The sequence below is a fragment of the Haliotis rufescens genome, unplaced genomic scaffold, assembly GCF_023055435.1.
Source record: "Haliotis rufescens isolate VD_foot unplaced genomic scaffold, xgHalRufe1.0.p SCAF_61, whole genome shotgun sequence".
Taxonomy (NCBI): Eukaryota; Metazoa; Mollusca; class Gastropoda; order Lepetellida; family Haliotidae; genus Haliotis; species Haliotis rufescens.
The window spans coordinates 486,059-512,603 of record NW_025964346.1 but is presented as its reverse complement, the minus strand read 5'-3'; the positions used below and the strand labels follow the sequence as shown (position 1 = coordinate 512,603).

Genomic DNA, 26,545 nt, shown 5'->3' with positions numbered 1-26,545 from the left:
TTGTGGGTAAACAATGTATGCTTCTTAAAGAACATTCAACTGTTGACTCATTACATACAGAAATGCACTAGTGGTTACTTTACAGACAGCTGCCGGGGGGATATGTCATCTTTCTGATGACTCTTGTTCTCTAATGTGCCTTTTCCCGCAGAAGTCTAAATAACTCTTATACACATAGTTGTATATCATTGTCATATGTTTGTCAATATTACACTGAATGAAGCACTTTACAATTGTTTTTGAAATAGTCGCAACTGATATTGAAGGTCAATTTAGCTTTCAATGTCTTTCAGTAAAAATGTTCACAGTAACTGAGGAACAGCTCTCTGTAGTGTGATGAAATCTGGTACATGTCACCCTCAGAGTGAGGCATATTGTGTTTCAAACTTAAATGAAGCTGGTATGCTCATAACAAGTATTTGTACCTTTACAAATATTCATATTATCATCTCACTAGGACCAAAGGCCCAAGTGAGCACACAGTCGAAGAGTTTATACTTTCACTCAGAATAATCTGGAAGTCTGAACATGAAATTTAAGGATATCATCATACATGTATTAGAACTGATGTTTGTTCATTAAACAGCTTAACATCTAAAAAGAATTATAGATGAAATTGAAAAAAATTGTCTTCTCCAAAAGTACATGCCCATAGATCTCAACTTTAAGGGGATATTTACAACTAAAATGACACAGAATATTACTACAGCTATCTGATATGCCCAGGCTAACATTATTTACCAGAAATAAGACATCTCGAAAAATTGCATCCAGATACCTGCCGGATACCTGCCGGATACCTTCAGCAATGTTCAATTTTCATGGTTAGTTTCCAATATATATTTAGGTGTTTCACACTTAATTGAACAAAATGCACCCCCAAATTGTGACATGTTTTTGGAAACTCAGAATGAGGTATCCGGTGCCGGATTCTTGGTATCCGGTGCGGATCCTTGGACACCCAGATTGAGGTATCCGGTGAGGTATCCGGTGCCAGATACCCGGACTCCAGGTGGCATACTTTCAGGTGAGGTGTCCATGCCGGATACCACGGATCTGGTATCCGGCAAGGTATCTGCCACCGGATACCCGGACGCGTTTTGGGTAAGTGTCCGGTGGTATCCGGCAGGTATCCGGATACCGGAAACTGCATTTTTTTTGCTGTGAATAAGTTGTATCTTTTGGATGTATTACTTTGTTGGTGAAGAAGGTTCGGGATACAGTGTGGTTTGAGCCTTTACAGCAGCTTCCCAGAGTTGTGTCCCTTGACCTCAAGGATCTGCTGATTTGGATTAAAGGTTGACCCCGAGCTTCCATGTCCACTTTAGGTACCCATGGCGGCCGTGATTAATTGAATCAATCGGGCTAGATAAAATCAATCTACTCACGAACGGTTTCCACGCAAACGAACCTCTTGAGGCAATTCATTACAGTTGATGCGTACAGAATAGAAAAATACATATTGAGAACATATAATTAAAGTATATATATGGCAATCACGGCAAGATGACAATCGGATGACTCGCATTGAATATGTTGGCATATCATACAAAACAAACACATAAAGTATATAACATGGTATCAATTTTATGACAAACATAGATATAATTATTCATATTTTAAAAAATCAAGAAATTAATATGCAATTATATCAATATACCGAACCGCAAAAGAACCGTCACCATTGATTTTTATATGAGAAACCTAATTTGTCCAAACACTGTAAACATACTTTGAGACATATAAAAAAAATGAAACTGAAAAACTGATCATCAATGTTGAAATTAAAGTGTCAAATGTTCTTAAAGTAAAACACAACACTAGTCTCTGACAAAATGTCATCACAAGTTAGTATCTCGTGTGTCAGTCATATGCATTGATGACTGTCGTGCAACATCGATACATGGAATGGATGAGGCGGTTAATGAAAGCCAAAGGCGCTTGACCCCACACTCTAAGGAATGCCTGACGCGGTTCAGCTGCAGTTGTCAGCCTTGGTCGGACGTCATTCAGACGTCTTTGAATCTCGTCCTGAAGAAGGTCCTTGAAGGTGTTCAATGGGATTTAAATCGGGACTGAGGGCAGGTCACTGCATGGTTCTGATGTTCTGCTGGAGGAAGTCTCTTGTTGCTCTCGCAGTGTGGGCACCGGCGTTATCATGTGTGAAACTCGTGGTTGCGGCGATGTGCCAAATGAGGTATGGCGTGTGGTCTCAAGACTTGATCAATGTACCGAGCTGCTGTGACACCATTGCCTTTCCCAGGACCGATGTTCTGGAAGACCACAGGGCCGACCCTCTTTGCAAGACCAATTCCACCCCACACCATGATGCTCGGACCGTCCCACGAGTCTCTCTCAACAACACAATATCCAATAAACGTAAGGCGTTGCCAGACACTCCCTCTGCCATCTGCTGTTGACATACAGTCTACGGCTCTCGTCTGAGAAGTGGACTCTTCTCCGCTGCTGGTGGCGCCAATGCTGGTGCTGTGTTTACCTATCCCCAATGGTGGCAAGATTGTTACCATGTACCATCGCACTCCTTCCTCTCATCAAAATACTGAGCAAAACCCGTAACAATCCACTGACCACTAAATACATATTCAGCTCTCTGCAACAACACGGTTGGTCTGACCTCTGTCCTACATACTAGATAGAGTTGAGTTCCATCTTTCATGAATAGGGCTACCACACACGTGTTACTGAGGTTGGTGGTTATTTCGCAATACATTATCATCGGCCTTGCACATTCTGATAGTTCAGTCTTTAATGATAAAGTATCAACCTCCATTTTTTATTGATTTACCATATGAACTAGTCAATTTTCCTTCATTTCGTTTATCAATATTGACGTGGGCAGATTGTGTGCTTTATATAGTTTAAATCCGCCACCTGCGTCTCATATCGGAATTGCGGTTATCACTAAGATCTTTGATTATCTAAGATTGTGGACCTGTAAAAAAAACACCTGATAACTTGAGCCAAGCAGCATCATTTTTCTTAATAATGGTCTCAGATGGCTTAGTATTATGGTTCTTGGAGAGAAGTGTCCCGACACTTACAAACAAGTGTTCCAAATAAGATGTCACAGTTTTGCTATAAGTCTCTTATTTTATCAATAATGAGTTTAAGAGTTCAAGTTGAAGATTTTTTTTTACCGGTTCCACATTTATGATTCAACCTTCTTTTGTTCAAATAACATTTGTCATTTTCTCATCAGTGATATGCAAAGCACCCACTGTCTCCTTTAATAACATGTCTGTTCTGTGACATGTATGACAAAAAATATGACGTCATAGTGTGTCCATATCCTGTGTGTCCAACCGTTTTCACAACATAATAGCATTATGCAGGTTGCATCTAAACGTGCGCATGTGTTAATGGGCGTTTGTATGTGTGTTTGTGTGTGTGTGTGTGTGTGTGTGTGTGTGTGTGCGTGTGCGTGTGTGTGTGTGTGTCTGGGTTTGTGTGTCTGGGTTTGACAGGGTGTGTCTGTTTCTGTGTATGCGTAGGTTTGTTGCTTAACGCCGCATATGACGACTTCATGTAAATAACATAAGAAGCAAATATGTAGCTTTTAATGCTGACATGTAGCCTTCAAAGCCTTCTAGTAAGCTGCGTAAGGCGTTCAACATATCACACACTTTCACATATACCTCAACTCCATGTTAACATTAACTACCACACAACAATATTAGTGTAAGAGTAATCACAAGTAGGTAGGTGACTTGGGCATAACGCCGTTTTCAGTGTCAGCTTGATGTGGGAGGAAAGCCCGAAGTGGTGCAGGTCTCGGACATTTACCACTTCAGTGAAACCCACTAGCACGGGTATGGTGCTGACAAACCCAGAAACATAAATGGGGCGAACCGGGTCTGGCTCTCAGGATCTCACAGTAATATATTATGGCGTTGTATGGCGTTGTAGGACAAATGCTGTAATAACAACGCGATAGAAGGATGGATGCATGCATCACGAGACATATGCACCTGACTTGCAATTCCCCGGGCAAGCGATAACGTGCAACAGTACACCATTCTATATGAGGGCAAATAATTTTCTTAAGAGGCGACAAACGGGATCGGGTGGTCAGGCTCGCTGACTTGGTTGAGGCATGTCATCCTATCCCAAATTGCGTAGATCGATTCTCATGATGTCAATCACAGGACTGTCGGGCCCAGACTCGATTATCATTCTACAGACCGCCGTCATATAGCTGGAATATTGCTGAGTGCGGCGTTAAACAACAAACAAACAAACAAAAGAGACTCAAGTTGTTAAAGGCCTCACTCAACAATATTCCACTATCAGGTGGCGGTTTTGTCCAGAATCGATTACTTACAGGCCGTGTCACATTGCTTGAATATTGCTGAGTGTGGCGTGAAACAACAAACGCACTTTAGCGACTACATACCAATGAATCCTCCGTGTACGGCTGCGTACAAGGCTAGCCCCCAGTAGGTGTACAGGAAGGGACAGATGAGTGTTGCCATCACACACCAGCAGCGACAGCGTGTGGATCAGCAGGCGACTCACTGACCGGAAGTCGCTCACCCACGCAACAGGAAGTCGCAGAAGGACGCCAGAGATCCCCATGATGGAGAGGAGGAGCGCCACATTTGCCTTTGAGAATCCTCTCTGCAACGCCATATCGGGAAGGTGGACGAGGGGTGTGGCGTATCCGACGTTACAGAAAAATGTCCCCAAAGCAAACAAAACAAAACGTATGTTTTTCATCACAGAGAAGAATCCCTTTGCTTGGGAACTCTTTTTTTATAGCTTTGGTTTCAACATCTGAAGCAATGAAGTAGAAACATTACTGAAGATGTGATGAAGATTGAGATAATCGGCAATTCGTGTCATGCATCTTATTGGATATAAATATGTTGAGCCTAGTTTAAAGAACAAACCGCGGACTGGGCATGATGGTATAAATCTAAAGAGGGAGCAACGACCTCTGAGAACATTTACAGTTACATAAATATAGTATTTCGGCCATCAGGTAACTCTCGAGTTACTGTTGAGTCCCAGTAAGCAGATCGTAGATTTATAGATATAACTGGCAAGAACCAGCATTGATTTATTGGAGTAACTGAATATATATCACAATATATGAATAACAATATCACGGCCGGCGACACCAGAAATGTACTCCCCACATATTGCACCATGTGTGAATCGAACCCGGGACTGCGGCGTGACACACCATCCCATTCAACACAAGACCTGCAAGTATCCAGAGCGAGCCATGCCATCCGTATTCCTCAAACATGTGGATGTAAAACAGGGGTAGGACCATCGCACCAATACCCCCTCCAGTCGAGAAATTGCAGAAGCAAATCCCCGCTCCTTGTCAAAGTAGTGGAGAACAATCACGGGGGACGGGATGAAGGACAACCCCAGGCCGAGTCCTTCAAGTATACAGATCAAAATACAGCTCTACTGGGGGGCAAAGAAAGTAGTGTAAAAGATTGCGACCTCCATGTTTCTTGAGACGTCATTTAAGCACCAACTAGATCGATGTGTACATTATCATGCCTTTTATAAGCTAACAACAAGACCGATACCCTGTAAATAACTGAGTGGTAGTACATTGTCCGGCAATAAATGAACCCCCAACCCCAACCCCCGGGCAAAAAAAACGCCACCAAAAAATGTTCTGGGCTAAAATAAAACAGACGCAAAATTTAGTAACAGTTGATGTATATTTATTAAAAAAACAATTATTCTAAAACGGTATTTGAAAATGACAAGATCAAAAACCATGTACTTACAATTCTGCAGACACGTTCATCATGCTGGGAGCACTGTCCAGTATTCGATCACACCCGCAGTATCGGATGTAACCCCCTCCAGCATAGACGTCGAACTGAGTACACGAATCTCCTGACATCCTGATTAGGGATCCTACGCCATTCTTCCTGCAGGGCAATTGCCAAGGCATCCCTCGTCAATTGCGGCTGTTGATGTTTCCGAATCCTGCGTCCAGGTTGGTCCCAGAAGTGCTTTATGGGCGACAGATCCGTTATCTGGCTGGCCATTGTAAAACGGTAACGTTGTTGGCGTTCAGGAAGTCGCTAGTCACTCGAGCTGTGTGAGGGGTGGCGTTGTCCTACTGAAATAGCGTCTATGCGTGCTGTTGCAGGAAAGGCAGTACCACAGGCCGCAAAACCTCATCAATGTAACGACGTGCAGTGAGATATCCGTCAATGATGACCAGATCCATCTGATGCCACTACCACCTCCATAAGGCTCAACTTCTTGGACGCAACAACGTGCCGTCCGTTCACCATGTCGTCGGTAGATTCGAACCCGCCCATCAGACTTGAAGAGCTGGCACTTACTCTCGTCGCTGAAGAGCACTCAGAAATGGGCTTCACACATTGTACCCATGTCTGGAATCGAACCCGGGTCTTCGGCGTGACGAGCGAACGCTTTAACCACATGGCTACCCGACCGCCCCTGTCTTTCATCTGAACACGCTGCCGTTGAAGCTCATACAAACTACATATATGCATGGCTGAAGAGAAGCACACGTTCGACAGTTGTCTGATGTGACCTGTTAATGAATTATTTATTGTCCTGAAACAAACCCGACCTACATTTGAAACGTCCACTACAATGAACTGAGAAGACATTTTCTAAAAAAATGAAAAATATCCTAACTAGCAAAAGGCACACGTTTAGTACTTTACTGTGTGGGTGCACGTTTCATGAAGAAAGGTGGCTTCAGAATCCCTCGGTGGATAATCGAAACTGGTTATTCTCTGGCGTTGACATTTTATATTTACCTCCATCTGAACCGTAAACAAACGCGGGGTTTTGGAAGAAATGTTGAGAAGAGACAAGTGAAATCTACATGCATCTCTAAAATAGCCAGCCTTAGATAAACGCCAGGTCAAAAACGCCGGGTCCTGATGAAACAATTACATGCGAGGCGCTTATTTGAGGATTTACGGTAGATCCAACATGCATCAACCCAACAGCTAACAGATAAGATATAATTAACTATACATGTACATGCTCTCGTGCACGTATACCGTATAAGGGAGATGGTCATTTCATTGGTCACACACAGCCGAGTTCCCGCATTACAGTATATAACGGCCTGGGGATATATAGCATTTGTTCCATACACGTATATTTTAACTTTTAGATAAAATTATCTATAGATAAAAACTTCCTGTTTGTTCGTTATAGCGTTTCAGGGCTACTTCTTCTCTCTTCAACAATACAATTCGATTCGCGTGTGAGCTAGGTGGCGTCATCGGGGACGGGGTCTAATGTTACGTTCAGGTATGCACACACAGGGAGACCCGTGTGATCTGAATACAGCGTGCAGGTGTCCATGTAGCAGGCTTTAGCAGATACGAACAACAGGTTAGTATTGTGTATCATGAATGATATGTTCGTAATTTGATTATAGACAGAAATATGATCATTGATGACAATATTATTGCCAAGCTGCATCTATTTGTTATTTCCACACAGCCTCAACCGCATCGTATCACAGTATGGTTGTATGGTTCGTTGCTATCAAGGGTCGACTGTTTTAGATATGGGCGATGGTGAGGGTGATGGTTCGTGTGTTGGTGTTGAAGTCGGGGCGCGTGTGTTTGTCTCGCGTGTGAATCCCAGCACCCCTACTAAACATTACTTGGTGGGCCTTTACCATGTTTCTCTTGATGCTTAGTCACGTTCTATTGTTGTCATCATGCACGTTAAATATATTAGCTATTTTTGACAATTTTTGGGATGCTTGCCTTCTATATCCTTATGACATCCTTTGTGAAGTAATGTATCACGGTTTTAGGTTCTAGTCATTGATACTTTTCTTTGTTTGTGTGCCATGTAAAACATCCTACAAACAGTGGATATGTTTTCAGCAATAAAGTGTAGTGTTACCTGGTAGGATGGTAATAATGTGAGCAAAGACACTTTAGTATTTTCCCTTCATATGGTTCTCACTTTCGCTGTTGTATAAACACACTGCGTACAAAGTCAAAGGGACGTTTTTTTCTGAATGCCAATGATGATACCTTTGCTCGAACGGAAGGCATTCCGCCTTCAAGATACGTGTTCAAGTCTGATGTATACTGGGTCAGTTTGACAATAACGCTTATTTGTTTGTATTGTTGTCAAAGTAAAGTTATTGGTGAAAAACAATAACATTATACCTGCAAACACATAAAACAACATTTGCTCAGAAAGGTTCGCACCAATATACATCGATGTGTCATAATGTCAACGTTGTCATATTTATTTCATGAACGATCAACCGACACACGCATAAACACAAAATATCCAAGTCTTGAATAAAAAAGAATTAGAGCATCAGACTTTTATAGTGTATAACGTGTGAAAGTGCACTTACATTTTGAAGAATAGAAAGACCAGTTATTCCCGCTATTTTTTTAAGGACGGACCATTGAATGCAAAATTATAAGAATACTTTAGTAAACTTGTATAAAGAATTCTAATTATGTTCATTTTTGCAGAGGATCTTTCCCTAACACTAAAATTCTAGTGACTTGAACAAGATATAATCACAAGAAGAAACACACAGACCATCTATTCATTCAGCTAAATAACTCGTACAATGTTAATGATGCCACTCGGAGTTTGCATACACAACACCACCCGAGACACCCGTTGTGTGAGCACAATGCATCTGGCTCTGAGAACATTTACATGCAAGCACAGAGATGTCACTTTCAATTGATTATTTGCCCAATGAAGACATCCCGAAGTCAGATTTTATCAGATGTATTTTGCGATTTGGCGCATGTGGAGTAGGGAGATCAGAGAGGTAATCAAGGATTGTTTTGGTTGCCAGGATGCAATTATCAAATGAGGTTAGGAATCAGTAAATTATTATAGACTTTCAGTAAAAACGTCTTTGATCACATCTGGAAGAACATTAACATGTCTTCAGTATATAATGTGTGACTGGATTGTATATTCATATCGCCTGGACAAGTTCAGTAGTAACTTAATCTTGAGAAGACCCGTGAAGATCCGGGGTAGTATAAGTCTTCAGCAACCCATGCTTGCCGTAAAAGGCAACTCTGCTTGTCGTAAAAGGCGACTAACGGGATCGGGTGCTCAGGCTCGGTTGAGGCATGTCATCGATCCCAATTGGATGGATCAATGCTCATGATGTCAATCACTGGATTGTCTGGTGCAGACTCAGTCATATAGCTGGAATATTGCTGAGTGCGTCGTTAAACAACAAACAAACCAACCAACCAACTAATCTTGAGAAGGACGCATATTGTTTTTCATTTGGCGCGTGTACACCGCATGGATCTAATATATTTTCATTCATGGTTTCAGTACACTATACACATTAAACACGGCCACCATGTCGACATCGGATACCCAGCAATATGATGAGCAAATGCCTTCTGAAATTGAGGAAAGCTTGGGCGACCTGATTGGCGAGAAGCCCAAGGTCCCGGATGGAGGATGGGGATGGTGGTGCGTCCTTGGGCGGTTCTACATCCACTTCCTCATTATTGGTACAAAGAGTGCTTTCGGCATCATCTATATTGAACTGATCGACTATTTCCATGGCAACAGAGCTGAAACTGCGTGGGTGGGGTCCATCGCGAGTGGACTCATACTGCTGGTTGGTAAGTTTCCGTTGACACGTTGTGCATCGTCCACACATGATCTACCTACAATGGTTCATGGACTTTTCCCGATGGGACGTGAGTAAGAATTTAACCCAGACACTCTATAGCTGAAGTCTGTGAAAAGCATTTAGAAGTGACACACATAAGGAAGATAATTTTCGGATGTCAACTCATAATAAATAACTTGACATCCATAAATTCTCCAACAAGTACACCTAATCTCTTACTCTGCAGCTTCTCTCCCGGGGGACCTGGGTTAGACTACAGTAAACTACGGTTTATAACGAACTCGAAGGGACCACTAACTTTAGTTTGTTATAACCGTAGTTCGTTATAAGCATATATACAGCATAACTATAGCAAATAGTCGGGACCAAAAAATCAGTTCATTATATCCGTCAGTTCGTTATAAGCGTGTTCGTTATAAACGTACTTCACTGTAGTTCCAAACTATCTACTCCTTGTCTTGTCATGTGTGTGTGCCGGTTTATATTTTTAGCCCACTGTGATACTATGCCGCAGTTTGACATGAATATCCAACTCAGACATTATAAACCTCTGATGACGTCATCCTATTGTTAAGCACAGTACTGTTACCTCAGCAATATCTAAACTAGTGTCCAAAAGAAACGATACCACCTGTTTGCAACGAGATAAAAGAAAAACTAAACAATGCAGAAGTTTAGGATTGGTGTTATGCTTTTGAGAAATCCTTTCACAACATCTGTACAAAAATTTCATTTCAATAAAATCTGTACAACCAATATGACAAGCCTTTAAAGATGGGTGGGGTCGAAAAATGAACATTTCGTTAGAGCACTGATCACAGAAACAACGGGAAATGTCACACCACACGTCTCAAAGTTAAGTCAGTAGCGGCTATGTCCACCGTGAGCATCAATACATGCCAGAACACGCCTACGGACTGATGACGTCAAACGTCTGCCGATCGAGGTGGTCCCATAAGTGCTCGATGGGAATCATGTCCGGTGAACATGCGGGCCATGGCAAAACCTGTACGTTGGCGTTGGCAAGGAAGTTCTGTGTCAATCTTGCTGTGTGTGGCCTTGCACTGTCATGTTTGAAAACGAGTCCACGAGGCTGTTGCTGAATAAAGGGCACCACAACAGGCTGTAGGATGTCATCAAGATAACGCTGTGCATTCAGGTTTCCACGAATTACGACAAGCATCGTTTTGACGTCACCACATATGCCACCCCAAACCATTAACCCTCCATCTCCAAACGGCCGGACCTGTTGGATACAGTTAGGCGCCAAACGTTCACCAAATCATCAGAGAACATAACACGTGCCCAGTCCCGCCGTTGCCAACGTCGAACTCGCCTGGCCCAGATCAGTCTGTTGTTCCGGTGTCGACGCGTCAGGAGCGGTCCGCGGTAGGGATGACGTGGCCGGATACCATACTGCCGTAGTCTCCTGTAGACGGTCTGTCGACTGATCCTGTGTCCCAGTGCTGTAGCCGCCGTGGACGTCGCTGTTACGGTGCGGTTCCTCAGGTGTAATACCCGGATGTAACGATCTTCACGGGGCGTGGTTACTCGTGGTCTTCCACTCCTGGGCCTGTCTGACGTCTGACCTCTCTGACGTAACCGCTGCATCAACCTGGTGATAGTGATGCGTGCGCAGCCCAACCTTCTGGCGACGTCGACGTGTGACGCTCCTTGTTGGACCATTCTCTCTCTCTCTCTCGATGGCTGTCAAACGTGGCATATCTTGTGTTCTTTTTGTTGCTGTGATATCAACGTGTCTGATCAGCCGTTTTATACAGTTTTTCTGCACGTGCAGAACATGCTAGAGAGGGAAATGTCACTTTCACGAAATTTACGTTTTTTCCCGGAAGTGATCACGTGTTCCCGGTATTTTTTATCGACTATGCTGTGTTTGGGATGTGCAATACGAATTGGCATGTTTTCATACTTGAGAATTCACTTAGTAAAAGACAATTTTGAAAATAAGTTGGTATCGTTTCTTTTGGTTTTGGACACTAGTATAGTTTTAAGATCAATAGGTCTTTCTGAGATTTAGATACCTCATATGAGGTCATTGGCGGCTACAGAAAGACTTGTCCCAGCTACATTTGAACGAATCAAACATACTTCCTGTGCTGCGCCCGGGAATGAGAATTTACGTTTTAGAAAAAAGACCTGATGAGTGGAGAAGCAGATAAAACTTGGACTGTTTGTTGTAATAAAACACATCGTGTAATCCAACCTGCAGCCTGACATATCGGGTCAAGTTTTGTCCCCCACTGTTTTGCCACTGAGCCACGGTTGTTCAAGTTTAGATGTCATGACTTAGTTTTGTCTATGCCGCGAGTGTATTTCTCTCTTGCACGCTTTGATCGCATGTCTTTATACCGTGATACACTGTAATGTTTCACTATAAGATATCAAAATGTTTCCTTTTTTCTGTTATTTCTTGCATTTAAATGATTTATCATCCAATTAAAAAAATCATCGCAATATTTTTAGCAATTAATTCTTGACAAATAAAAAGCGATGTTTTTGTATGTCTTTCTCGAAACGCTTCCTCATTGTAAGTCGAGTTAATCTCTATTGAGGAGTAGATTTTTCCAAACATTATTGTTAAATTCATATTTAATAGTGTTAATACTTCGCCCTCGGTCTATGTGTCCTACCCTTCACATCCGCGGTCTTTCTCAACGCATCAAGACCTCTTCCTCGTACCTGAATCTTTACCAGTATACTGATTCCGATCCAGCCAATGCTTGTTTTATTCCCTAAATACTGAGAACCAGGCAGGGAAACAACAAGTACCATATTGTAATGTCTTTGGTATGACGCGGCCGGACATACGCTCTTTCGTCTAGACCACGGAGGCGTTCTCTAGGCGCTGTCACTTTATTATAGTGACATGTTATCTACCCCGACAATATGAAATGGTGCACGTTGTTGAACTACATTCATGTCTAGCCCTGCCTCAGAGGGCAATGTGTAGGTATTTTTCAAAGTGCAATTTGTTTTACGGGTGCGGATTTGGATCACTGAATTCTGCAGTTGGAAATGAGGGATAAATTAATAAACAGAAACAGGTGTGGCGTTTAACAACAAAGAAACAAAATAAACAACCCATGTTTCTGTCAGCATGGTATTAAAATCAACAATAACGAGCTTGTTTGCAACCTCACTATATGGTGTAGCCTACGACCGCCTCCTTGGTCTAGTGGTAGAGCGTCCGCCCGGAGGGCGGAAGTTCCGGGGTTCGATCCCCGGCTGCGTCATACCAAAAGACGTTAAAAGATGGTACTTGGTGTTACCCTGTCTGGCGCTCGGCATTAAGGGGCTAAAACAAGGACTGGTCGGCTCGGAGTCAGTATATTGTGTCTGAGTGGGGTATCCATGTTAAACTGCGGGATGGTATCTCAGTGAGCTTGTATATAAATCGGCATCAGTCCGGACTGGTACAAGCAATCACACACACACACGTGCATGCACGTCGCTATATAAGACTAAGTGCAATAATCTGGGACGCGACGTTAAACCCCGTTTCACCTCACCTCCCTGTCCCCTACGATTGACGTCACAGCCTAATGCAAGGAGGATCGGATTGTTAAAATAAGTGACACCGCAGGCGTGAAATAATTCCCCGATGGCTCCTGATATTACCCTCTTGCTTGTCTGACCAGGTTATGCTGCGCTATGACTGTCATATAGGTGACTGAGGCATATAACAAGAATGGCTTACTCTTCCCACAGCACCACTGTCTGGGTGGATGACGGAGCGCTATGGGTGCCGTGTGCCGACCATCATTGGGTCATGTGTCGCCGCTGTGGGGCTGTTTGCCAGCTGGTTCTCAAACAGCATGACGTCACTGTGTGTAACCTACGGATTAATAACAGGTTTGTCGGCGGCAAACTATATTAAATAACACCTAGGGAATAGTAACAGAATTGTAAGTGGCAACATTGTCAACAGAAATCATCACACAGATATAATAACAGGTTTGTAGGTGGCAACATTGTCTATAAAAAAATTACACATAGCGAGTAATATCTGGTTTGTAGATGCAAACATTGTCCAAATAAATGACACAGAGTCAAATAATAACCGGTTTGTAGGCGGCAACATTGTTTATAGAAAGTAACCCTTAGACAAAAATTACAGATTTGTAGGTGCAAACATTGTCTGTCATAAATAACCCTTAGAAATAATAACAGGTTTGTAGGTGGCAACACTGTCTATAGTAAATAACTCATAGGGATTAATAACAGGTTTGTCGGTGGCAAACCTTGTCTATAGAAGATAACATATAGGGAATAATAAAAGATCTGTGCAACATTATCATTATATGTTGTTAAATGTGGCACGACAAGTTTGAAGGAACGACCACTGTCTGCAAGTAATGTCACTGCTGGTCAAGCTTTATGTCTGGCAGGAACTGTCTGCAAGTAATGTCACTGCTGGTCTAGCTTTATGTCTGTCAGGAACTGTCTGCAAGTAATGTCACTGCTGGTCTAGCTTTATGTCTGTCAGGAACTGTCTGCAAGTAATGTCAGTGCTGGTCTAGCTTTATGTCTGTCAGGAACTGTCTGCAAGTAATGTCACTGCTGGTCTAGGTTTATGTCTGGCAGGAACTGTCTGGAGGTAATGTCTCATGCAGAATGATAACAGTTTATGGGCAACAAGAATTGTCAGTAGATACAAGCGACAAAACTACATGTATCCCCGTTTCGTGAACACGTGTTGTCATCACAATTTGATAGTGATTCAGTAACATAGTATAATTTTGTCCGTCCAATGATGTTTCAAGAGTGTTAGTGACACATGCCCTTATGAACAGGATGAAGAAATATCAACTCATTTCCAATATATACAGTGTGTAAATAACCTCGCAGAGAAACGCACGTGGTGTCTCAAGAAACTTGGAGGTCGAAATTGTTTACACTACTCTCTTTGCCCGCCAGTATACATACATTAGGATGTTTATACTTGAAGGAATCGGCCTAGGTTTGACCTTCATCCCATCTGCCGTGATTGTTCTCCACTACTTTGACAAGAAGCGGGGATTTGCTTCTGCAGTTGGCTCGACTGGAGGGGGTATTGGTGCGATGGTCCTACCCCTGTTTTACATCCACATGTTTGAGGAATACGGATGGCGTGGCTCGCTCTGGATACTTGCAGGTCTTGTATTGAATGGAGTGGTGTGTGGGGCCCTGTTTCGCCCTCCGACCTGGATAAAAAAGCCGGAACCGAAAGAAGAAAAGCTTGACAAAGGTTTGAAATTAAAACTTGATTGCAAATAGTCATCCCGTATTTATCAATTTTCAAATACATATTAAACGTCATGGCCAGAGATCCACCAGTCTCGATTATCTGACGAGACTGGTTCCATTGGGCGGAACAGGCAATATAGTGGTGAAAATTATGTGAATGGATCATTGATAACCAGTATTGACACCAGGTGTTCGCAAAAACGGTATATGATCGTAGAAATATAACATACAAGTTTTACAAAGTTAACCAATGTGTTTGGTTATTATCTACATCGATTGGCTATTTCAGGGAACCCGCTTTGCATGTTATTAAATATAGGGGCTATGGGAGAGCAAAGTTTGCTCGTAACGCCAAAGATCCGGGTTCTTTACCAACATGAGTGCAATGTGTGTCTCCCATTTCTGGGGCTGGGCTATTGCTCTAAGCGGCGTAAAACAATACTCACACATTCAAACTATTAATTATATTGGCTGCCTTTGAAAACAGAGGCCCATCCTCAACTGCAGAAATATAAAAAATGCATTTCATATTGTTTGATGCCTTCTGACTAGGTGTATTGCATATAGGACAATGTAACTGCTTATAGTCTCAAACAATAAAGGGACGGTGGGGTAGCCTTGTGGTTAAAGCGTTCGCTCGTCATGCTGCAGGCCCGGGTTCGACTCCCACATGGTGCAATATGTGGGGAGTACACTTCTGGTGTCGCCCGCCGTGATTTTGATTGAATATTGCTATATGGGGCGTAAAACTATACCCACTCACTCCAATAATATAAATGCTGATTCTTGCCAGATGTGTCTACAAATCTACGATCTGCTTACTGGGACTCAACAGTAACTCAAGAGTTACCTGATGGCCAAAATACTATATTTACGTAACTGTAAATGTTGTCGGAAATCTGTAGATTTTATACCATCATGCCCAGTCCGGGGGTTGGTCAGTTCCTTAAACTAGGCTCAACATATTCATATCCAATAAGATGCATGACACGAATTCCGATTATCTCAATCTTCATCACATCGTCAATCATTTTTCTACTTCATTGCTTCAGATGCTGAAACCAAAGCTATAAACAAAAGTTCCCAAGCAAAGGAATTCTTCTCTGTGATGAAAAACATACGTTTTGTTTTGTTTGCTTTGGGGACATTTTTCTGTAACGTCGGATACGCCACACCCCTCGTCCACCTTCCCGATATGGCGTTGCAGAGAGGATTCTCAAAGGCAAATGTGGCGCTCCTTCTCTCCATCATGGGGATCTCTGGCGTCCTTCTACGACTTCCTGTTGCCTGGGTGAGCGACTTCCGGTCAGTGAGTCGCCTGCTGATCCACACGCTGTCGCTGCTGGTGTGTGGGGTGGCAACACTCATCTGTCCCTTCCTGTACACCTACTTGGGGCTGGCCTTGTACGCAGCCGTACACGGAGGATTCATTGGTACGTCGTCGTTAAAGTGCGTTTGTTGTTTCACACCACACTCAGCAATATTCCAGCAATGTGACACGGCCAGAAAGTATTCGATTCTTGACAAAACCGCCACATAATAGTGGAATATTGTTGAGTGTGGCCTTTAACAACTTGAGTCTCTTTTGTGTGTTTGTCTGTTTGTTGTTTACGCCGCACTCAGCAATATTCCAGCTATATGACGGCGGTCTGTAGATAATAGAGTTTGGACCCGACAGTCCAGTGATTGACATCCACGCAATTGGGATACGATGACATGCATCAACCAAGTCAGCGAGCCTGACCCACCGATCCTGTTTGTCGCCTCTTACGAAAAAGCGAAGTCATCTTTTAGGGCAAGCATTGATTGCTGAAGAACTATTCTACCCGGATCTTCACGGGTGACAATTGAGTCTGAACCTTACAGAACAGTGATTGATTTTATGAACAGCAATCCTCGCCGTCAGTGAATGATGGCCCGCTATCAGTCAACTCAATGAACCTGATCTACCCACTAAGTGGCGTTGCACGAGAAATAGGTTGCTTGGGACCTGTTTTCACCCTTAATACAAAAAGGCGTAAGCGTTAACTTGTCAAAGAACATGTAAATCATCACATGTCGGGATTGATCCCAACGGGCTCCACCTCATTCTATTGCTATTTGAAGGAGGCGACCAAATTGGTTGGGGTAGTCACTCGGTGGTTGGTTGATTGTATGTCATGGCACCCCGACGGCGAACATGCCCCAGCCTCGATTACTGACAAGCCGCCGCGATATAGCTGCTGTTGCATCAATTTGCGAGGTGCAGTATGCCATCATCATATATTTTCACAAATAACACGTTTATCCACGGATTACGTTTCATGAATTATTTGCCATCATATAGAATGTTGTACCATTGCACGTTGTCACTTGCCCGGGTAATTGCCAGTCAGGTGCATATCTCTCGTGATGCATGCATCCATCCTTCTATAACGTTGTTATTACAGCAATTGTCCTACAACGCTATAAAATATTACTGCATTGTTTAAATAATTGTCTTGAATTGTCTTAAATAATTGATGATCGGATAGATAGGGATCCGTGGAAGAATATATATCCCAAACAACGTATTCTTGTAAAAGGCGACTAAATAGATCTAGTGGTCAGGCTCGGTGACTTGGTCGATTGCGTAGATCGGTCCTCATGTCAATCACAGGATTGTCTTGCCCAGGCTCAATTATTTACTTACCACTGCCATGTAGCTGGACTCTTGCTGAGTGCAGCGTGAAACAAACAAACAAACAAACAAACCAGTGTGATGATCATGTACAATGTTCTTCTCTCTGTTCCGTGTGTAGGCGTGTACGGGTCGTTTCTGAGTGTTTTGGTGGCAGACATCCTCGGTGTGCGAGATTCAAACAAAGGCTTCGCCGTTCTTGTCTTTTTCGGAGGTCTTCCGTCACTTTTCTCCTCACCACTTGCAGGTTCGCTGTTTATACTTCGCATGATAATAGGATGCAACACATATTATATTTGGGATAACACTTTCTTAGTAAAGCACATTTTCTCGAACTTTCGTCCTGGATTCGAACCCACCCTGCCAGAGTGAGGCACCTAATCGCCAACGCACAAAGTGAGCGATCTAATCCGCTCGGCCACCGAGGCACAACCCAAAAAAGTACGAGAATCTGTGCTTTACTAAGAAAGTGTTATCCCAAGAACAACATTTGTTTCATTTGACCACTTTCTAAATGGCATTGTGTGTTCATGTTGATAATAGGATGTTCTAATGTATTGATGTGTGTGATGTTATTTTGACATTCCACATTTGTTTCCGCATGACTAAGTGAGTGAGTGAGAGGTCACTGTCAGATTCGTCAAGGCTTATAACGCCCCTGTTGGAAGCCTGGGAAGAATGTGTCCCCACACGCTGTTGATAGTCGTAAATTAACAACCCGTGGCAATTCCGGGTTAGAACAGTTCCCCAGCAACGTATGCTGGTCGTAAGAGGCCTCTTGATGGAGCGGGTGGTCATGCTCAGTTACTTGGTTACTGGATTGTCTGGTCAAGAATTGATTATTTGCCTGCAGCCGTCACACAGCTGAAATAGTGCTGAGTGCAGTAATCGACAGTAACAGGCTTGAGGAACCGGATGTCAATACAATGCCTGTGTAAACCGTCCGTGTATTAGTGTCAAATGATGTGCAACCATGCATGTGGCAGTAATTGATCTAAACCTAGAACTTTATGCAGCAGTTTATCAAGCAGTTATCGATAAATGTAACTAATTAAATGTAGTACCTGCTGCGTGATCTCATTTGCATTCTTCACGGATCGTGACACCAAATTGTTTGGGACAGGGACTGGGACTCGCGTCGATAACGTTTTCTAAGGTGTGATACATTAACACACATGTCTGTTTCAGGATGGATGTACGACAGCACCAACTCGTACATTACAAGTTTCTGTTTCGCTGGATCAACATTCCTCATGTCTGGCCTCTTAACGCTCCTCGTTTTCCTCATCGGATTTTTCAAGAAACGTCAACGCTGACCCACTCGCATTTTTTCACTCGATCACTAATAAAATTGAGGTTCGTCCCTTGGGCATGCCAGAAACGTGAGATCTTGAGAGCTAGGCCCGATTCGCTCCGATAATGTGTCTAAGTTTGTCAGTACCATACCCGTGCTCGTGAGTTTCACCGAAGTGGTAAACGTCTGAGACCTGCTTCACTTCGGGCTTTCCTCCCACATCAAGCTGACACTGGAAACGCCCAAGTCACCTACTTACTTGTGATTACTCTTACACTAATATTGTTGTGTTGTAATTGATGTTAACATTGCGTTGAGATATATGTGAAAGTGTGTGATATGTTGAACGCTTTTTCTCAGCTTACTAGAAGCCTTTGAAGGCTACATGTCAGCATTAAAAGCCAGATATTTGCTTCTTATGTTATTCACATGAAGTCGTCATACAGTTGGAATGTGGCGTTAAACAAGAAAATATACGCATACACAGAAACAGGCACACCCAGACAAACACACACACACACACGCACGCACGCACGCACGCACGCACGCACGCACGCACACACACACACACACACACACACACACACACACGCACGCACATTCACACATGCGTGCGTTTAGATTCAACCTGCATAATGCTATTATGTTGTGAAAACGGTTGGACACATATGATATTGACACGCTGCCTAAATGAGAAGTGTATTAAAAAGCAGGGAGATTATGTTCAAAAGGAAAACTTTCACAACTGTTGGTTTTGTTTGTTATGCTGAGAACTTTTTGACCAGCCCTCGTATCGGCCACATATTGGAATGATTCCATTTCGATTTAGAAATCACCCACATGTCCCTTCATTCTCTTCTTTGTTTTCATCTTGAAAATAGGTATTCTCCAAAAGTTCAGTAAATTGAGTATAAAAAATATGAAAGCAATTAGATAATTGCATATTAATTTCTTGAATGTTTACAATATGAATAATTATGTTTATTTTTGTTATAAAATTGATAGCACGTTATATACTATAACATGTATGTTTTGTGTGAGTCCTCTGATTGTCATCTTGCCATAATTGCCATATATGTACTTCGATTATATGTTCTCAATATGCCGTGGAACACGGCCTGAGCTGCAATAAAGTCTTGTTCTTTTCTGTGCGCAGTTTCCGTTCTGAATGTCCTGAATAGGCTCGTTTGAGGGGAAACCGCTCGGGAATATCTTGATTTCATCTCGCCCAATTGATTCGGCGAGTCATGGTGGTCATGGGTACTTAATTCTACGCCAGGCCTTCCTAGATATGGAACATCGGGGTCAACCTTTAATCCAAACTAGCAGATCCTGGAGGTCAAAGGACACGACTCTGCGAAGCAGCTGTAAAGGTTCAAACCAAGCTGTATCCCAAACCTTCTTTAGCAACAAAGTAATTAATCCAAACTAAAAAACTTTCCAAAATTTGTTACCAAAGAGAAAAATGAAATTGGATAAATATTTGTTTAACAAATGTTACATTTGGGATAACACTTTCTTTGTAAAGTTCAGATGCGAGTACGTTTTGGGGTTGAGTCCCATCCAGGATTCGAACCCACACTGCCAGATTGAGGCACCTTTTCGCCAGCACACAAAGTGAGCGATCTAACCTGCTCAGCCCCCGAGGCTTCCACAAAAATGGAAGTTAGACAACTGGTAGTGTCGGGCATAACATTTGTTACATTTGACCATTTTTTTGTTTATTCAAAGAATATTTAAAACTGTACAAAACATTTGTTGTCAATCGATAATGCCTTTATCTTGTTTCAGTTTGATGTATAAATAACCCGCCATGTTGAGCGAACCACCCAGGAGGTATATAGACGCAGCCAGGTAGAAGGACGCGACATACCTGCCTGTTAAGTCAAACAGGGAACCTAGAAACAAATAAACGTTGAAAATATACGTGACAATCAAGACAGATTCACAAGGATCCTGTTACAGTAAGAAGATGTACATGAAAGACTTCATTTTCGAATCACACAACAGTATCGTTGAGTCACATTTGGTTGACTAGATGTCATTATGTCTTCGGAACTGCAAATAACTGTGGAGTTGCGTCTCCTAACATTGACGTTTGGAATGTACATTTATATATATGTGAAATTGTCATGAAACTGTAAATTCAATATGTATGTGAAATCGCAATCTGCTGTATTAGGGTGTGTTCCCGAGTTTTTTTCAGGTGAAAAATTGATTTGCCTTTGCATGTGTTGTTGACGGCTGTCACCCGTGGGTAGGGTACACCCACCTTTTCGCGAACGCCTGTTGTCATCACTATTTGATAGTGCGTCATAAACACATACTCATGATATAGTAGGAATAAGTAAAATTAGTTTCTTCATATAAACCTCATGCTACTAAAATGTCCATGAGGAGCTTCACCCATTGGAGGCAGAGTTGGAGTATGTCAGAATATAATACAAAGACTTACAGGTCATGTGAATGTGAAATGTGAATGAAGGGTGTTAGTGGTAGACTAGCAGTATTGATTCACGAGGAAAAGACAACCCGTAAATCAGAGCTTCTGAGACATGCAGAATATTCAACTGTGAGTTTATGACAGAAAAGAAAAAAAAGTCTGATATGTCATCTGTAAACATACAAACTTATATGAAATCATTCATTGGTTCCCATGACGTAATGATATCAATTGATTACAATCGATGACGTCACATGGTATTGTGCTCAGTGATGGATCAGTGCCCCCTAACGTACATATAGCTTGGACGGACCAATCAGCTCAACTGATGAAATGCTCTTGTGCTAAAATCGTAACCAGCAAGCCTCATACCTGCAATAGGAGAGGCAACGATGACAGATATCCCACTCAAGAAGATGGTCAGTCCAAGGGCGTTGCCGGTATGGTCGACTCCAACAATGTCAGTCACAACAATGGAGGTGAAGGCCGTCCACGTCCCTGGGGGAAGGAATTGAGTGTGTGAGTGAGTGTGTGAGTGAGTGTGTGAGTGAGTTTCAGAGTGAGTGAGTTTCAGAGTGAGTGAGTGAACGCACCTATGAACGCTCCTTGAACTGCAGCATAAACAGCAAACAATGCATACGTCTTTACCATCGTGCACAAAAAAGTGGCTGCGCCGCAAATCAACAACATGACGGCATAAAAAAAGATCCTATTGAGACAGCTAAAGTCTGCAACGTAACCAAACACAAGCCTTCCCAGAATGCCAACGAGACCCATGATTGAAACCAGGAAGGAGGCGTCGCCCTTGGCAACCCCGGTGAGACGAGCCAGGTCGGGGAGGTGCACATACGGCACCATGACACCGAGGTGCGTGAATGCTGTTGCCGTCAGGAAGATGAGGAAAGGACGATGGTTCAACACCACGAACAAGCTTTGGAAGGATACACAACGTGGAGGACGTCTTTTTAGGTGTGTTCCTGAAGACAAAATCAAATAATTAAGATTCTGTATTCAGCAAACTACGTTTATAACGAACACAATATTACGGATATAACTGACGGATATCACGTATGGTAAGGAGAGGTGGGCCCAAGCAGAGTATTTGAGGACAGCTACTGACGAAGGGCAAATCCACCCTACGATGAGATGTCTGTACATGACTAAGGGAAGTAATTCTGTTTTGCAGGGATCTACTATGCCGTGGGAGTCCTTCGAGGATATATATCTAGGAACGTATTCCTCAACATTCTCAGAATAAAACGTTAACCCTTTATGTAGTAAACAATAATGTTGCAGAGATCTACTGCATCTAGAATTAGTTACTTTTTCGCTGTTGTGCAATGGTATGAGGTGGCATTCTGAAGAGACTCCCGCAGACGACGAGGTTGAGTGCTACCCCTGACAACACCATCATTATGCCTCGCCAGCCGTACTGGTTGATCAACGCCCTGTACAGCTGGGGCAGGCACATTGTCCCGACTCCAGCACCTATAGCTGATATGGATATGGCGAGACTCCTCCTCTTCCTGAAGTAGACAGTCACTGCCACCACACTGGGCACGATGGACAGACCAAGACCAAGCCCTGCAGAGTATAATAGCATTGTAAACTGGATCTGATTGGTTGAAATATGTTCTTAACACTCGGGATGCCACAGGGACATAAAACGACACGAAACGTCTTCTATTTCCACTATATGTAAGATGATGTCATGTTTAAAACTGCATCATGTACGCATTTCTGGAATGTCCATTTAAACACAATAACGAATAGTCATTTTATTTCACCTATAATTCAGCAAAATTAACTTATCAATTCGTTTCAATTTACATTTTTTACACACACATTTTTTGAAGGATCAAATGGTTTGCACTTGTGTTTGGTCGGTTGATAGAGCCAACAATGATGCCAGATGCATGTTTATCAGAAACGATTCAGGTGTTGTTATAGCTTATCAGCTGGTCCACAAATTCTGAAATATTGAATTCAAACAAGGATATGTTTTTTTTTGATAGTTTTATAAAAAATTACACCATATTGTTGTCAGATCTTGTACAATTTGTCCTGACTATATCATACTAAAACTGATTTTCATCGCTTCCTTTCTTGCACAGCAAAAATGTACATGAAAACACAGGATCATGCTGTATAGGTCGAAATTGGTAATTGCATTAAACCACTGATGCATCAGATTTTGAAATGTCCTCCTCATGTCTATCCTAACATTTTACTAATGCCTTGAATATTGTAACCCTGATAAAACAACTTTGACGCAAGGGTCGTATGACGCTAGTAGATTTGTTCGTCCTTCGAACATACTCGATTGTACCTCTGCAGCTGTGGAATGTAGACACCAAAGAATGGAGCTGCAGGAATATTGCTCGCCATAAAGGGGAAGTTGACCATTGGAATGTTGAAGTCATCACTCTTCCCTACATCCCTACAGCCTTGTGAAGAATATTTTTAAGCACACCTTTCGGATGATTATTGTTAATGTTCATCCGAAACTTTTACAATCAGCGCGTTGTCACAGAGAACAAATATCACAGTCCAGATTAACGAAGTTTGGCTATATAAGAAATATGTTTAGCTATACCGAAGAGGGGCGAATCGTGTCGTTTGTTTGTTGTTTAATGCCGCTCTCAGAAAAAATACTATATGATGGTGGTTTGGAAATAATCGAATTTGGACCAGACAATCCAGTGCTTGACATTATAAGCATCGATCAACGCAATTCGGATATGATGACATGCATCAACCAAGTCTCCCGATCCCGTTAGTCACCTTATACGACAAGCATAGTCACCTTTTTCGTCAAGCATAGTCGCCTTTTACAGCAAAAATAGTCGCCTTTAAGGCAAGTTTAGTCTCCCTTTACAGCAAGCATAGTCGCCTTTTTGGCACACATAGTCGCCCTTTACGACAAGCATAGTCGTCTTTAACTGGCAAGCATAGTCACCTTTAAGACAAAAATAGTCGCCTTTTACGGCAAGGATAGTCGCCTTTTATGGTAAACATCGTCGGCTTTTACGGCAAGCAAAGTGGCCTTTTCTGGCAAATATAGTCGCCCTTTACGGCAAGCATAGTCGACTTTTACGGCAAGCATAGTCGCCCTTTTCGTCAAGCATGGGTTGCTGCGTATCGTGTTGTACAGTGCTATGTAAGTGTAGCATCGTATCCCCCAACTCACCTCCAACCATGCCGAAACTGAAGTACAGGAAGGCCAAGCTAGGGGCGAAGGAACTGACGAAGAAGCCAAGAGCTGCCACCACGCCAGCGACGATGGTAGTCACCCGGCACCCGTACTGCTCTATCAACAGGCTGGACAGAGGCCCTGGAGGGAAGGTTTAACAATATTCCATTAATCCGATGTCTTGGAGTAAGATGTACAGTGGTTGATAACCTATGATCTACTGTAAGTTTAGCAATATTTCCAGCCATATCACTTCGGGGAAAACCAACTTAACACAAGCACTTTATTATCATGGGAAAGCAAAGGTTGCCAGTTCCAAATAATTTCAGACGAATCATTTCTATCATGAAAGACCTTACATTTCACAGACCATTATTCTTGTAGTCTTCCTATTGAAAATATATGAAACGATGACACGGTTAAACAAATGGATAGATTTAAGACCACTTCATCACGTACATATTCATTTAAATAATGTTAACTAATGATGCGCATTGTTAGACATAATCTCCCTTTTGGTGTATACAGAAGTAGGCTGAATATTGCAGTTCCGCAATTGTACAATGTGCATTGTTCAACACTGATGCTGAGATTGCTAACTATCCCCGTGAGAGGACAGGAGGTGACCACTAGTGCGTGTTTCGTGACTAAAATGAGGACATAGTTAAAACAATATGTGAAAGGTGTCCTTGTGTGTTACCTAAGCTGCCATTATTTACTAGAAGCTATTGTCAACCCCAGTACCCTCCATACACTCCAATCCCCACCCCGACACCCTCCCTCTAACCTTACCGTAGCTGCCATTATATGCTAATTAATATAAACCCAAATACCCACCCACCCTCATCCTCGAAATCCACCCTACCCCTTACCATCAACCTCAATCACCCTATCCGTCACAATCAACTATACCCCTTCCCAACCCTAACCCACCCTTCGCCATCAGTCATCAATACCACCCTTTCCCATCCCCCAAACAGCATCCCTCACATCAATACCAAACGAACCCGAACCCGATCCCAACCCCACCCTTACACTCACCATCAATGCCTCCCCCCCCCCCCCCCCCCCCCCCCAAACACACACAATTCCTCAACAACAGGCCACAACAACCCCCATCCGTTATCATCAAGCCCACCCCTACTTTAACTGCTAGATGCTACCTGAATTATACACAGCAGAACTTCCGACGTTCCCGTCCCCCATTCACCATTAACTCTATACAAATAAAAACACACATCCAGCCCTTACCCTAATCATCAATCCCACCCCCAATCCACAATCATTCGTACCTGTCATTTTTAAAGGTGAACTTACTCCCAAACCACCACCATTTACCCCAACCCTTTCAATCCCCACCCCCTCATCATCAACCCGTTCCCCATCCCAATCCCCGTCCCCTCATTCCTACCTGCCATATGCATAGCTCCACTTGCGACCGACCCCACCCAGGCCACCTCTGCTCTGGTAGCGTTGAACACATCCACCAGTTCCACATAGATCACTCCGAAGCTGTACACGATACCAAAAGTTATAAACACAGCCACAAACCTTGCACCGACACAAATCCATCCCCACCCCCCATCCGAGGGGGACGGTGTGCCCACATCCTCGCATGCTATCTCAACACCGTTTGTGATCTGAATTGAAGTGACATCATCCCCCGAATAGTCCAGCGGCGTCACTTCCTCCAGGTTCAGGTCAGTGGTCAGCTCCTTGCTGATCTCCTTCATTGTCCTGGCCAACTGCCCTCACCTGTGATTGAGCCTCCAGCACACATTACACGAGTGTATACTACAAGCAAACGGTGAACGTGAGTAGACAGCAGTCAGGCTACAACATGTTCAGGTAGCACATGTTGCGGAATATTAATGAGTCACGTCTCTGTCTGTGCATATGAGTAATTACGTAATACATCCAAAACACAAGCATAAAAAGATAATAGAGTGTCGGTTATGTCAGTGAATCTTTATAACGAGCTCTGCCATTTGGTGTTTGGTCTTTCAGCCGAAATGTTTTAAACGTCGGATTCATAGTACATGGACACAGCTGCTGGTTGGCAA

The 26,545-nt window shown here is 42.9% G+C and overlaps 2 protein-coding genes across 3 annotated transcripts; one reads left to right on the top strand and one right to left on the bottom strand.

Annotated features, from left to right (window-relative positions):
- Positions 1-7,244: 7,244 nt before the first annotated feature.
- LOC124119965 (monocarboxylate transporter 12-like) lies at positions 7,245-19,356 on the top strand. Its single transcript, XM_046482674.2, has 7 exons — positions 7,245-7,380; positions 9,337-9,635; positions 13,376-13,519; positions 14,616-14,894; positions 15,946-16,326; positions 17,674-17,799; positions 18,741-19,356. The coding sequence occupies exons 2-7, from the start codon at positions 9,365-9,367 to the stop codon at positions 18,866-18,868; spliced, it is 1,329 nt and encodes a 442-aa protein (XP_046338630.2). The 5' UTR covers positions 7,245-7,380; positions 9,337-9,364; the 3' UTR covers positions 18,869-19,356.
- A 1,215-nt stretch (positions 19,357-20,571) lies between these two features.
- On the bottom strand, positions 20,572-26,282 carry LOC124119958 (monocarboxylate transporter 14-like). 2 transcript variants are annotated; one of them, XM_046482666.2, is made up of 6 exons: positions 25,894-26,282; positions 24,480-24,623; positions 22,613-22,873; positions 21,883-22,266; positions 21,662-21,787; positions 20,572-20,744 (listed from the first exon to the last, which is right to left on the bottom strand). In XM_046482666.2, the coding sequence occupies exons 1-6, from the start codon at positions 26,213-26,215 to the stop codon at positions 20,608-20,610; spliced, it is 1,374 nt and encodes a 457-aa protein (XP_046338622.2). In that variant the 5' UTR covers positions 26,216-26,282; the 3' UTR covers positions 20,572-20,607. The 2 variants fall into 2 exon arrangements, with proteins under 2 accessions (XP_046338622.2, XP_046338623.2); XM_046482667.2 differs by having other exon boundaries at positions 26,034-26,236.
- Positions 26,283-26,545: the final 263 nt, after the last annotated feature.

Excerpts from the sequence above, each read along its gene's own strand:
- LOC124119965 (XM_046482674.2), top strand. The coding sequence starts at position 9,365 with ATGTCGACATCGGATACCCAGCAATATGATGAGCAAATGCCTTCTGAA. Across the intron at positions 14,895-15,945 it reads AGAAGAAAAGCTTGACAAAG|ATGCTGAAACCAAAGCTATA; the intron begins GTTTGAAATTAA and ends TCATTGCTTCAG. Across the intron at positions 16,327-17,673 it reads CGTACACGGAGGATTCATTG|GCGTGTACGGGTCGTTTCTG; the intron begins GTACGTCGTCGT and ends TTCCGTGTGTAG.
- LOC124119958 (XM_046482666.2), bottom strand. The coding sequence starts at position 26,215 with ATGAAGGAGATCAGCAAGGAGCTGACCACTGACCTGAACCTGGAGGAA. Across the intron at positions 24,624-25,893 it reads TGGAGCTATGCATATGGCAG|GGCCTCTGTCCAGCCTGTTG; the intron begins GTAGGAATGAGG and ends CCTTCCCTCCAG. Across the intron at positions 21,788-21,882 it reads AGTTCAAGGAGCGTTCATAG|GGACGTGGACGGCCTTCACC; the intron begins GTGCGTTCACTC and ends TCCTTCCCCCAG.